Below are 13,757 nucleotides of genomic sequence, written 5' to 3' on the forward strand. Positions count from 1 at the left end.
ATTTTAAAATATATATTATAGGAAGTAAAGCTAATGGCAGCAATTATTTTCTTCATAAATAGGAAAATGAAAATGTTAACGGAGACTTCAAATCAGGTGACTCGGGCTTCCGTAGTGACGCAGCACGTGATGAGCAAACAGGGAAGTGTCGTCTGAGACAGAAGCAGCAGGGCCGATCCTGTGCCTTGTTTTTCCTCCGGGGCGGACTCGATAACAGCATTTCACGCTGCTGTAAGTTTCAGAGAGGAGCGTGGAGGCGGACAGCTGCGGGATTTCATAGCTAAATACAGAAAATGGCCTCATGTCGCTCCTGTCGGCTGGCGTTATTCAGCTGTTTCCTAATCTGCGTCACTTTATGGAGCCACCTGAGCAGCAGCAGCGCGGTGTTTGCCAAATCATACCGGAGACCAAACATTGTTTTGATACTCACAGACGACCTGGACATCGCAATCGGGGGTCTGGTCAGTGAATGTTATTAATTGTATTGTTCAGCTGCTCATTAGTGTATCGTGACATTGTTTATGCACAGATTTACTGGAGTCGTGGAATTATTGGAAAATAACTCAACAATTAGTCTTAACTTGACATTTATTCCAGTCTGATAAAGCTGACAGTTCACATTCCTGTCTGGACACATCATCACAGTCAGCAGGCTGATGACTTGGTCCAATCTGCTCCCTCCATTTTCACCCCCCAACAAAACCAACAACACATTCAGGACCTTCTATAAAAACCAATTTCGCAGCTTCCTAGAAATTTATACAGACTATAAGATCGCAGGTTAAATTAGTTATATCAGCAGGACAAGACATGTCTACAGATTTGTAGTCATTTACTAGTATCTTGCAAAATATCTGTAAATCTGCAGACAGACAGCTGCTTCTTGACATCCATGATCAAACTATAGCTAATGCTTTTTATTATTATTCAGACAACATGTTAATGTGAATACTAACAAATACATTGTGTTTAATTGTTTTATTGTGTTCATTGTGTTTGTTTTATTTTGTCCCAAATATCTACATTTCAAATATTTGTACACAACATTCAACAACACACCACATACATTTAAGTAATAATCATTCTGTTGAACTCATGATACTATAAATATTTAATTGTCTTTCAGGATCCACTGAAGAAGACAAAAAAGCTCATTGCTGATGCCGGAATATCCTTCACAAACGCGGTAAATATTACTCACATCTTAAAAACCTGCTATCTTCTTTATGCTCCTGTGTCATCATTCTGTTGACATTTCCTGTCTGCCTCTTAGTTTGTTGCCAGCCCGCTGTGCTGCCCCAGCCGAGCCAGCATCCTGACTGGAAAGTACCCACACAACCACCATGTCATCAACAACACCTTAGAGGGGAACTGCAGCAGCAAAGAATGGCAGAAGAGTGAGGAGGCCCACACCTTCCCTGCCTTACTGAAAAGCACTGCCGGCTACCAGACCTTCTTCGCTGGGAAATATCTGAACCAGGTCAGGGACCTCCTGGGAGTAACCTGGGAATTTTTTTTGGTCTAAAGTTAAACACTGTACATGCCATTGAGTTATTTGTTTTGGACTGTTGGTGTCTTGCAGTATGGACACTCGGACGCTGGTGGAGTAGAGCATGTTCCCCCAGGCTGGAACTACTGGGTGGCACTGGTAAGACTGGAAGTCAAACACAGCATTAGAAATCTTTTTCCCATATTTACATAAAAGCACAGCAGATTTACCTCCTTTCAGCCTTAGGAGCCCTCTAGTGTCTATAAATCATTCTGAAAAGTTGAGGCTATATTTGTTCTCCAAATCACTGTGAAATTTGTGCAGTCATGTGACTGGAAACCCTTTGCAGAAGGAGCCAGACGAATAAAAAGCCTAAAATTAGATTACAGACTTACAAAGGTCATCACACAGAGGTAATGTCCAGAATAAGGCTGCAGTTTATCTTCTGTTACTTGCTAAACAAACATAGATTAGAGCCACTGTCTCATGACCTGAAAGTTTATCACAACAGAAGGAGGCTTGTGCAGTTCATTAAAGCCAAAACCTATTTATTGTTGTTAAGGCAATAAATCAGTCTGTGAAAAGTGCTTACAAGGTGCTAATCTGAAAGCATATCTTGGATCATGTGTGTATTCATGTGACCATTTGAGATTACAGAGAAAAGCTTGTCCCCCACTGTAATTTTATGTTTTTACTCCTTATTTATCTAACTCTCCTGTATGACCTCTGTAGTTAATCATACTGTTAATGTGAGATTAGAATTTACTTTGCTCTACAGAGTGATGCTTGTGCTGAAGGTTGTATTCAAACTCATCTCAGCACACATTAAAATCTCAGTGATGTGGAGGATATCTCGTATCAAATTAAAGACATTTGCATATTTAGAAATTCCATTTGTGTGAGTGACATGTTGTAGATTTAGAGTACACTTACACATGTTTGGATCTTTAAAAACGTAAAATGCTTCATGGCGTCAGTGTGTTTGTGTTTTGTTTTTCAGGAGAAGAACTCTAAATACTACAACTACACTCTGTCTGTGAACGGCAAGGCTCAGAAACACGGAGCAGACTACAGCAAAGACTACCTGACAGACGTACTGGTGAGACATCTGCATTATATACCACCATGTGCCATCTTTTTCCTGTATATACCCGTCTAAACAAGCTTTGGTTGCTGTTTTATTGTATATAAATTTTCAGAGTGATTGCAGTAACACAAATTTACCAAATAGCTATTCTCCTATTATCTTATTCAAACAGCAAACTTACAAAAAAAGTACATGAGTTTTGTTAACAGTCCAAAAGCAAAAGATACCCAACCTAAAACAGCTTAACACTGACAAAAAATGCATAAAGGACCAGTGTTTAGGCTATTGTGACACCTAGTGATGAGGTTGCAGGTTGCCACTTCACCTCTGTTTCCACACATGTAGGACAATTTAGGATAAAATTAAGAAAGCCGCTCTTTTGATATTGTTCGGTTTGGTCATTGAAGCACAGCAGTTACAGGTGATTATACCTGAATGAATGGGGTTTTTTCATGTCTACCAATAGATCCCTCATCACTCATATACCTGGTAATTAATCTATAAATTATGAGCCATCATTTTAAAGTTTAGATTGCTCTCCTTCTCAGGCCAACATGTCTCTAGACTTCCTCCAGTATAAATCCAGCTTCCAGCCATTCTTTATGATGGTTTCCACGCCGGCACCACACTCACCCTGGACAGCGGCTCCTCAGTACCAGGACCAGTACAACACCACCAAGGCGCCCAGAGACCCCAACTTTAACATCCACGGGAAGGTAGGACATCATGTACGAGACACAAGATACAGAAACCTGTCAGGTTTCAGAATGAAACAGCAGCTTTCCCTCTTTTCTTCTCTCTGCAGGACAAACACTGGCTGATCAGGCAGGCTAAAACTCCCATGACCAACTCATCTGTTCAGTTTCTGGATGAAGCCTTCAGGAAGCGGTCAGTGGCTTCACCTCCTCACCTTCCTCTTATAATTCTTTTTCGTCATTCTGACGTCACTCACACCTCACACTGCTGTTGCATATCTTGGCCTGCAGGTGGCAGACTTTATTATCAGTGGATGACCTGGTGGAGAAAATAGTGAAGAGGTTAGAGGTCAGAGGGGAACTGGACAACACCTACGTCTTCTTCACCTCTGATAATGGCTACCACACAGGCATGTAGACATTTTTAATATGTTGTTAGCTTATTGTTAAAACACAGATTTAAAGGACCATATCTAGAAATGCATCTCTGTCTCTCTCAGGTCAGTTCTCTCTCCCATTGGACAAAAGACAACTATATGAGTTTGACATTAGAGTTCCACTCATGGTCAGAGGACCAAATATCAAACCCAACCAGACCAGCCAGGTAAGTACAATTCTCTATTTTTACCTATAGACAGAAGAGCCTAAACATTTGTCAAATTGGAATCTGAATCTGATGCAAGAATATAAAAACATGTTTGTGATGTGTATTAAACCCAGAGAGAGCCTCCACTCTGCTGTCACATGTGTCATCATGTTTTTCAGATGCTGGTGGCAAACATCGACCTCGGTCCAACCATCCTGGACATCGCCGGCTACAGCGTCAACAGGACTCAAATGGACGGCATGTCCTTCCTGCCCATTATGGTGACATCATAAAACCAGTTCATATGAGTTCAAGCCTAATTCTCTGTACAACAGGTGTAATATGTGTGTGTTTTAATAGGAGGGGAAGATGAACAGCAGTAGCTGGAGAACAGACATGCTGGTGGAATATGAAGGAGAGGGAAGTAACATGTCCGACCCTGCCTGTCCTCTGCTGGGACCTGGAGTGTCGGTAAGGAAGAGACAAGGAAATGAAACAATATAAATCCTGTTCAAGCTGTGACTAAACTACAAACTGTTATTCCACAGGAGTGTTTTCCAGACTGTGTGTGCGAGGACTCCTACAACAACACGTACGCCTGTGTGCGTACCGTCGCCCCCTCTGTCAACCTGCAGTACTGCGAGTTTGATGACAATGAGGTACAAGGAGAAAAAAAAAGCCTTTGAAGACTCTTAACCCTGCAGCCGTCTGCTGGTAGAAACACTCACCAGTTCATGGTTGTGTCTGTAGGTGTTTGTTGAAGTCTACAACGTGACTGCGGACCCGTACCAGCTCACCAACATTGCCAAAACCATCGACCAGGAAATCCTGGAGAAGATGAACCATCGACTGATGATGCTGCAGTCCTGCTCTGGACAGTCATGTCGAACACCCGGCGTGTACGATCAAAGGTCTGTGCGACACATGCTGCATTGCCAGAGGATTTTAAAAGCAAATTTAAATGTATATTTTTTTGTTTTTATCTAAAGACGGAATGTGTCATATGTTTTATTTCAGGTATAGATTTGACCCACGGCAGATGTTTACCAGCCACAGCTGGCGGCTCGGCAGACTCAGACAGAAAGCAAAGTGATGAAGAATGAGAGGATGATGAGTGGATGGAGGAAGAAGGGCTGTATCACATTTGGTATTCAGCCTGTTGTTTTCAGGCCTCCTGAGCCAGTTTCTCTGTCTTTTATTGACTGAATGGGTCATTACATTTTTGGGGAAAAGAAAGAGGTGCGTTACCATGGAAACTGGACCGATCTTTTTTTAAACTTCCTGTTTGGGCCACAGTTCTGAGAGATTAGTCAACAGGTGTGAAAGAAGGAGAGACACGTTAATACTGATTACAGCTGCCATTCAGGCCGTTAGGGTTTGTTTTTGTTAATAATTTAGCATCATTTTGCACAAAATGCTCGTCAGTCTTTGAAATTTCTTGTCGTCTTAAGTAGCCGTGCCCGGTTTAGTTTTTGGTGCATTTGGTTGTTTCTCAGTAATTTGGTTGATAACAGCTGGTTGAAAAATGTCACATGAAAACAAAGATTTAAAGAAAACTGCCTGCACTCATTTGTAATTTTGGATAACTGAAAGAAACGGACATTTCATGCTCATTTTAGGACCACTGCTGCATTCTCAAATTATGTTAGTTTGCTTACTCAGCAAATTAGCTTAAGCGGGTAATTGGAATTTATTTTCCAGGGTCCATCTTGATACTGAATTGGATAGCATGCGATCAGCAAATGTTACAAAGTGACCACCATAGCTATGTTACAGCTAGTTACAGCTGTCTACACAGTGCAGCTATGGTGTTGGTTGCTTTGAACTCGTTACATTATTATTCAGTTAAGCATATAAAGACATGCCTGTAGGCAGGTTGATCATTTTCAAGTCAGAACATTTAGAGAACTAATCAAATGCACCAAAACAAAACTCCACACTGTCACCCTCTGTTCAACAAAGCTGCCCTGCACACTCATATGTGGCTAAATAATAAATATTGATTACAGCAATCATTGCTAGCATTATAGAATTAAAAATCTGCAGTAAAAAGAACCCGATTTTAGTGACTCAAATGTTGCAAAAAATGAAGCAAAAGTGTGATTGTGGACTTTAAGTCAACACTAATAGAATAGTAATGTACAGAGAAGAGAAAGAGGTGAGCTCCATCTACAGAAGGTGCACCAGAAAATGTATATTCTCCCAGAAATGAGTGCCTTCTAACAAACGGGAACGTAAACATGCACCCAGGGGTCAGCTGCTACTATCGCAGTCAACATTTCTCATTCAACAAATTTGTTCAGGAAGTGATTTCTAAGAACTGTTAGGGCCAACAGAGCTTCAACAACAGCTGAGTTAAAACTACAAAACTAATTTCATTTTATGATCAGGACTTCTGTCACAGTTTTTTCATATTGATGGAAAGGATCTGTTGTGCTAAGAAACACTAATGCTTAAAGTCAAGTAGTTACTAACACGTGTTTGTAGCATTGTAGCACGGCCTGATGACAGAGGTGGAAGCTGTAATTTAAAATGTTCAGGTGCCAAAAGAGTTCAAATCTGTTCTTCTCTGAAGTATAATTCATACTTTATATTCAGTATATAAGTTATCCTAGTTTATTGGTTTGAAGTGAGAGCTTACAAGGCCAAATAAAACAGTTTAAATCCAACAATAAAATAAAATTAGAATAACTCAGTGGATTCTCTCCTTCACCTTTAAGGGAAATTTGTTTTGTTTGTTTTTTTGATTGTATTTATGCCATGAACATTTATATAACTTTGATGTTTTGTGCATTGTTAAAACACAAACATCTTCAAATTAAAGGAATATTACAAAATCTGGGGAACTACACATGATTTCAGTGTTGACAGGCGAGGGTTTAAAGTGCGTTTCCCACGGCTCAACGCTGACATACAAACCTCTGACTTGGGGTCTATGCAGATTATGTCATTTTAGAGGGAATTTCCAGAGTGTTCACAAGGTCACAATGTTGACTTATATCTGCCTACTTTGGTTGAAAAAGACAGAATATTTTGTTGTGTTGTTGTTGCGTGTTGTTGATTTTGATTGTGAGACAAACCTTCCTTTACCTGTGAATCAGTTACAGCAAACTGTTTCTGGATGATGTTGGATGATCGTACGTTCATGCAGCTCTTTCTTCTTCTTCTGTATTCAGCTTGTTCTCAGATCAAATCCTCGTTTCACCACACGACTGAAGACACAAACTCGATGATTTTGTTTCAGTTCACTGATGCACTTTCCAATCTGTCAGAACTGTTTTGTTGTTTTGGCACCCTCAGTTTTATTTGTCTGAATAGTTTTTGATGATGATGTATTTTTGGCTTGTGTTTTTTGTCCAAATAAAAGCGATTCTCAAGAGACAACAGAGAGTTAATTAACCATTTGATAAAGCTAAAGCAGATAATTCCAGATTAAGTAAAAAGAAAATAATCTGACAAAGTGGTGTTAAGCTGTTAAAACGGGGCCAAGTTTCACCAAACATCACATTTAACATTTAAATTGAACACTTACATGTAAGGATTTCCCATTTCTTATAATATTTTTATAAGAAATGTAAAATTAGTGCTCATAAATGTTAAAAACGGAATAAATAGAAAAATAAAATAAAATAGAAAATGAAGCTAGAAGTGGTGGTGCTGCGGTACACTGCAGAGTTTGCCGGCCTGCAACCAATAGAACAGAAAGCATGTCAGCAGGACATGGAGCTGGATTCAGACATTTGGAAAAGTACTGACCTGGTCAACAGCAGTTAAAGCTGGACTGCAGACCGCAACGGCTGCAGGTGGGCATCTAGTTCTAGTGAAAATGGAATAATGCTAAGAGCTGGAGTGAGAAAAAAAACACCTGATACTCACCAGGAATCATCTAATCTCAAAGTACAGCTGGTAAGAATGAGGGACTCCCAGCCCATCACACTGCAGGGAAACATGAACTTAAAGGTAGAGTAGGAGATTTTGAAAACTCATTGAGAGTCAGCCAGATTTTGAAAGTAAACACACGCCCCTTTATCTCGGAGCTACGCCTTCCAACCAGTCTGTGACTTCGGCCATCATGCACGTACCTCCCTGGTGCGCACAGAGCAGGAAGAGAGTGACAACCAGCCAACTATACGCACAAGGGCGCCTCATAGGATTGGCTGATGTTTTTAGCGTTTTATAGCTTCCACAGATGATTCATATTCTTCGTTTTAAAGCGAAACTGCCGAACTAATTGGTTGCTATCTGATTGTAAAGAGAAGTTACACTAATTTAACAAAAGGTTCATCAGAATGAAATCTCCTACCCCACCTTTAAGGAGGATTTAAATCAGAGAAGAGAAGAAGAAGAAAAGAGGCACTGATTGGTCAGAGAGGAGAAGCTGATTGGCCTAGAGCAGTGATGGCGTAGGAAGAGGCGTGACCAAGTGGCAAAATTGCAGGATGAGAATATGATGAGTTGGCCGACAGGAGCTCCCACTCAAGATTATGATGTCATTCACTATATATTATTTCACTAAAAATGTATTTTAAAGTCTAAATTTCCATCAGTGGCATTATTATTAGATATTTCCAGTTTTTTAGACATACAAATATCCAGTGTTTCCAGAGGTTCTCCTCTGCAGACGTCCAGCAAACTCAGCTGGTATCTATAGCACCTGTTCATCTTACTTTCTGTCCCCACAGAAAGTCCATGTGACGTAAAAACAGATCCTACATTCAGTCTGTGTGTGTTCATCAGCTCTCCCAGCCCTCCAGGACAGGCAGGAAGGGCAGGTCAGTGCTGCCCAGGTAGGTTCTCCCTCGGTGCTGAAAGACGTCGCTGACGGCCCAGGTCAGGTGGCCGTCGGGGTCGTGGAGCGTCCCCACAATCTGGCCATCCAGGCCCAGCTCCAGGACCAGGGCGTAGCGCGGCAGCAGCAGGTTATACCAGCTCAGAGGAACCACCTGCAGACACACAGACATCCAGATAAATAAAACAAGTCTGTATCACTGGAACAGAGTTCAGTCAAACACCGTGTGACTGAGCAGTGTATTCAAATGATATAGTATGTGTGTATGCATCGTCTCCGCTGACAGCTTCCCATAAACAGTCTCCAACAGCAGTTCAGTTGCATCATGGGTAAGCAGAACTGCAACTGCAGCTTTCTGTGCTAATTATTTGATCATATCAATCACTTATCAGATATTCATGTCGGTCGTCAGTGTATTGACGGTGAAGGCTGACCTTGGCCAGGAAGCGTTTGACTGCTGGATACGGAGCGATCATATCCAGGAAGGGAGGCATAAACTTCTGAAAGCGAGGCGTTGTTATGCCAACCAGAAAAGTTCCATGGTCGCTGAGGCGGATGTTGTCAGGGTAACCGATCATGTTGTCCATGATGACCTCCTTGGTACCCGCCTTTGGGCCCTTCAGCCAATATCTGTCCAGTGATTAGAGTGAGTCTACACAGAATAAATGTGAAGTCAAGATATGACTGTGTGTGTGTGTGTGTGTGTGTGTGTGTGTACCTGAGTATGCGTCCAATGCTTGTCTCAGCCAGCAGCAGGAAGTTCTCGTCTGGCGACAGGGCGATGCCGTTGGGCATGTAGAGCGAGTCCAGCAGCACTCTCACACTTCCTGTCCGTGGATCGTAGGAGAGGAGACGGCCGAGGCTGTTCAGCTCGATCACCTGGAAACATCAAACCGCTCATTTGGTCATCTATCTCTGTTTACTCTTAGCTTATCTTACATTAAACTCTTAGTGTGGTTTAAGTTTAAGGTAGCTTAGTTTAGCCTTTAATTCTGTAACAACCTAGTTTAGGTATAGTAAGAGAGTTCAGAGGTGTTTCATCATATTTCATGATTTTCCTCCTCTGTGGGTTTTAGGCATTATCGGCCAGCAAGCCTTTTTTATGTCAGTTTTATGAAAAAAACACAGAAAAAAGTTTTCGAGTGCATCCCGGAGGCTCCCCAGCAGAGCTGAATGGACTATTTTGACTGGGTGATAAATGTGAGCAACCCTGAATGCCCTCTTGTGTGATTTGTAGGGGCACGGTTACCAGGCAACCACTAAAATAACCTAAATGAAGCCTTCTGCTTCCTTTAGCGCTCCTTCACATGATTATTTTTAGGAGGAGAAATGTTTTGTAGAAGAGGCACAGATGGTTTATTTTGTAGATGCGTCTCTGTTTTGGATGATTCACTGATTTGAACACTCGCCTCCAGTTTGACGTGTCTGCGTCCCCAGCGGCTGGAGGAGTCCGTGAAGTAGATGAGCCCTGTTTGGGAGGAAATCTCCAGGCCGTTTAGGAAAGCAAAAGGAACGCCGTCAGCACCTAATGAGAGAAAGGAGAGAAAAAAAGTAGTGTTATAAGGCTGAAAATTCATTTGCAATGTATAACTGAGCTGACAGTGTACCCTGTGAGTTAGCCAGCAGTAACGTCTTCTCTCCTGTTCTTGGATCGACGCTGTTCAGGCCAAAGTAAGAGTCGGCAACAATCAGCTGACCGTGGCGATCCAGGCGAACTCCGTGAGGACGGCCGCACACAGGCTCGTAGTCTGTGCTGCTGCCTGCAGACACAGAAAGTGAGGAACAGATTCAGAGGAACAGAGGATGAGTTGGGCAGCACATACCGCCGAAAATAAACTGAAACACCGACCACATTCTGGCAGATTCTGTCCCATGTGTGTGATAAGAATGAGGCTGTCATCAGGTCCGATCCTCCACAGCTTCCCGTCTACTGTTCCTGTGTACACATTACCTACACAACACCCACACAATAACATGGAGTGAGGGACAGAATACCTCACAGAACACAAGCAAGCAAGTCAAAACCACCAAACACCTGATCTTATTTTTTCAGAGCTCTACTGTAGAATTATAAATGAGAACAGATGATTCCAGCTCATCAAAAATGTAGAAAAGCAAACATGAACGCCAGCTCGCTCACCGTCCTCATCAGCAGTGAAGGATTCTGGTCCGTGTAGTTTACTAGTGAAGAGCCTATAGCCTCTCTGCAGGCGGGTGTTGACAGCCAGTGGCCCCTCAAGAACCGGAGGAGGTCCCTTCAGTCTGAGAAGAGGACAAAAACACAACACAAAAACACAACGTTAGCATCAAAACAGCTGGCCAACATGTAGCTTAGAAGAAAAACACAAATATTACACATGCTGATCTACACCTACACATGTGGTTTGGGGTCAATGGGAGACGGCAGCAGATAAACTCCAACAGTCACAGCCAGCAGAGCCACTAATAATGATCTCCTTCCCAACCTGATGGAAAGAAAACACAGACTCATGAGGAACTCTACTGATGTTACTATTTTGTTGGGGCCTTAGCTTTGTTGCCTCCTTAATGGAGCATAAGTGATGTTGATCAGCCAAAGTGGACCCAGATTCACTGGCTGTTTTCTGCTGGTGTTGTGTTAGTGAGTCTCTGTTGAGCTGTTGACTGATTCACCCTGACACATGTGCAGTCTATGGAAACGGCAGAGATTATAATGTGCTGGTGATGAGAAGAAAAATATCCAGAAATGATACACAAATGGCAAACAAAGGAACAAAGGGCAGCACATAGAGATGATCAATGTATCAGCTGAGTACGGCTTTACCACACTCCATTTAACAATTAATCCTTTCTTGGAATGTGCATATATTTTACACGCCGTCTTTCCTTTCATTTTAATTTCTTTCATGCAATCAAGTGGACTGTTTGGACACGACGATGCGTTCAGGTAACTTTCACCAAAATCTCCCACACACACAGCCTTCAGAAGTTACAGCTAAACCAATAATTAACTTTATATATGAAGCTAGCCCGACGCCTGATGCCTTTAAACCCGTTATGTTTTGTTTTGACGAGCCTTACTAATAATAAACAACATGACAGATTTCTGAACCAAGTCTGGCAGCGCATGAAGGACTTTCACACTTGTGGCTGTCGCGAGGGTTTATTAAAAAACGGCCACGGACAAACGGACAGTTTTATTTTGTGATAAAGTGTCAGACTTACATGACTGAGTTCTGACGGCGCGTCTGCTTCTGCTGAAACTCACAAGATCAATGACTATGGGTGAGGAGAAGAAGACCAAGAAGAGCACGAAGCGGACACGACTGCACGCGAACACATCCGGTGTGGCTCTTCAAAACAAAAGCTTGCGTTTTCAGTGGAGTGAGAAACCAGACGTACAGAACATTATTGAGATATATATTTACAGTAGTTTGTGCCCTTGTGTTTTTTATCATATAAATATACAAAAATGTATTAAGTAAATCTGATTTTCGAAATCTATCAAAATTAAAAGTCAGCGCCTGTGTTTTTATTTTGAAAGCAATGATGGCCGCAATTCTGGACACTTCCGGTTGATTTGTGCAGCTTCATTAAATGTGGTAGAGTTCAGCATTTGTCTGAGGACGACTCCCTCTTCCTCCTCCTCTGTCTGTGAGGTTATTTAAGGTGGGGTGACGCAGAGTTCAGGAGGAGGAGGCGCTGATTGTTCTCCAAAATACAGAAACTGCTGCCAAAAACACTCGATTAGGATTAGCCTATTTTAGCACAAAGAAGTGCGCAAAAATGGCAAGTTTAAGCAGTTTTTTTTGCATCACTCTTTTGTCTAAATAAAGTTCATTAAAACATAAAACCAAGAAGCAGCAAATTATAGTATATACGACATGGTCTTCATTAAAAACCCTGATGTGTAATCAGAATTAGGACATATTAAAAAGGAAACAAAGAATTATCAAACAAAACACTTTTTCCTTTTTTTAAATTTCCATCTTTATTAGATAAAGCCAACCTTACATGAGGAAAGGCCACGTTTGGTAATGATTCAAAAGGAAAAAAAAACAGAAGATACCTACAAAAATAAATCAGCTTCAATTAACAGTCCAGATGAAACCTTTAGTCTGCAGCTGTCAAACTTCAAAAAGGCACTGCTGTGGCCAGAGATCAGAACATTTCTGACTGAGAACAAAAATTAATGATAAATATGGCTTCTAACTCTAATATTGATGAAACAAAAACCTGTTCTTAGCTTTTTCAATGTAAGTTTGCAGGTGACTGTGTTTTTCAGTATTTCTGTTTAAAGAGAAATCAACATGTGTGAGATGAACCATGACGAGCCTCAGAGCTTCTCAGCATCACTCGGTAAAACACAGCGACGCGCTGAGTGGAGGAAAAGCTACACACACATCTTTGGCATCAACATCACAGTGTGTGGATGGTTACACAAGAGACACACAACACTGGACTGAACATATTCAGTTAAAATACTAAGTGAAACAGCATTTCTGAGAGTTTAATGATGAAAAATTGCTATGCTATCAAACTCTATTTATCAATTAAACAATTTTTAAATAAGAGCTCTGAATACACACCAGGTATCATATCAACTCCTCATACATTAACACTACTGGCCCAAGAGCTTTTCAAAATAAATTGATTAACAAGCTGGACTCAGTGATGAACAGTAATGCTGAACAGCCCAGAAGTGTGTAACTAACCACAAATAAACACATGAGAAACATTTCACAGCTAACTCTGAGCAACAAGTATACGGAAGCTCACTGAGACCAAAAATAAAAATCAGCTTAAAACATCTCACACTTAACTTCCATCTGAAAAAAACACAACATCATTACGAATGGAGCTTAACAAATAGGATTATAGTGTATTAGATGTGTGATGGTGGTGCAGATTAAGCAGAACAAAAGAAAAAAAATAATCAAACTCAAAAACCCGTCTTCCCTGAATTCAAAGTTAAAGTGCCCAAAAAATAAAAATATTTTGATGCAACTAGCCTGGTATAATGTGTTTAAACAGCTAACGTTGTTTATAAGATACGCAAACAACAACAACAACATGGCTTTAAGATTCATTAACTGTTTCCATGCAGACTTTTGCATCGCTTTTAAAATATA

At 41.2% G+C, this 13,757-nt stretch overlaps 2 protein-coding genes across 3 annotated transcripts; one reads left to right on the plus strand and one right to left on the minus strand.

Moving 5' to 3' along the window:
• The first annotated feature begins 119 nt into the window (after nt 1-119).
• On the plus strand, nt 120-6,523 carry gnsa (glucosamine (N-acetyl)-6-sulfatase a). The gene is made up of 14 exons (XM_028398824.1): nt 120-461; nt 1,127-1,186; nt 1,274-1,480; nt 1,583-1,648; nt 2,490-2,588; nt 3,125-3,292; nt 3,382-3,464; nt 3,563-3,681; nt 3,772-3,875; nt 4,037-4,138; nt 4,218-4,328; nt 4,406-4,516; nt 4,608-4,768; nt 4,875-6,523. The coding sequence occupies exons 1-14, from the start codon at nt 294-296 to the stop codon at nt 4,948-4,950; spliced, it is 1,635 nt and encodes a 544-aa protein (XP_028254625.1). The 5' UTR covers nt 120-293; the 3' UTR covers nt 4,951-6,523.
• Nucleotides 6,524-8,086: 1,563 nt separating this feature from the next.
• Nucleotides 8,087-11,943, minus strand: LOC114431223 (adipocyte plasma membrane-associated protein). 2 transcript variants are annotated; one of them, XM_028398831.1, is made up of 9 exons: nt 11,851-11,943; nt 11,022-11,111; nt 10,787-10,908; nt 10,496-10,597; nt 10,254-10,406; nt 10,056-10,171; nt 9,365-9,525; nt 9,081-9,276; nt 8,087-8,800 (listed from the first exon to the last, which is right to left on the minus strand). In XM_028398831.1, coding segments are annotated over exons 1-9 (1,152 nt in total). In that variant the 5' UTR covers nt 11,853-11,943; the 3' UTR covers nt 8,087-8,590. The 2 variants fall into 2 exon arrangements, with proteins under 2 accessions (XP_028254632.1, XP_028254633.1); XM_028398832.1 differs by having other exon boundaries at nt 11,018-11,111; nt 11,851-11,894.
• Nucleotides 11,944-13,757: the final 1,814 nt, after the last annotated feature.

This window comes from Parambassis ranga, chromosome 2, assembly GCF_900634625.1.
Source record: "Parambassis ranga chromosome 2, fParRan2.1, whole genome shotgun sequence".
NCBI classification, from domain to species: Eukaryota; Metazoa; Chordata; class Actinopteri; family Ambassidae; genus Parambassis; species Parambassis ranga.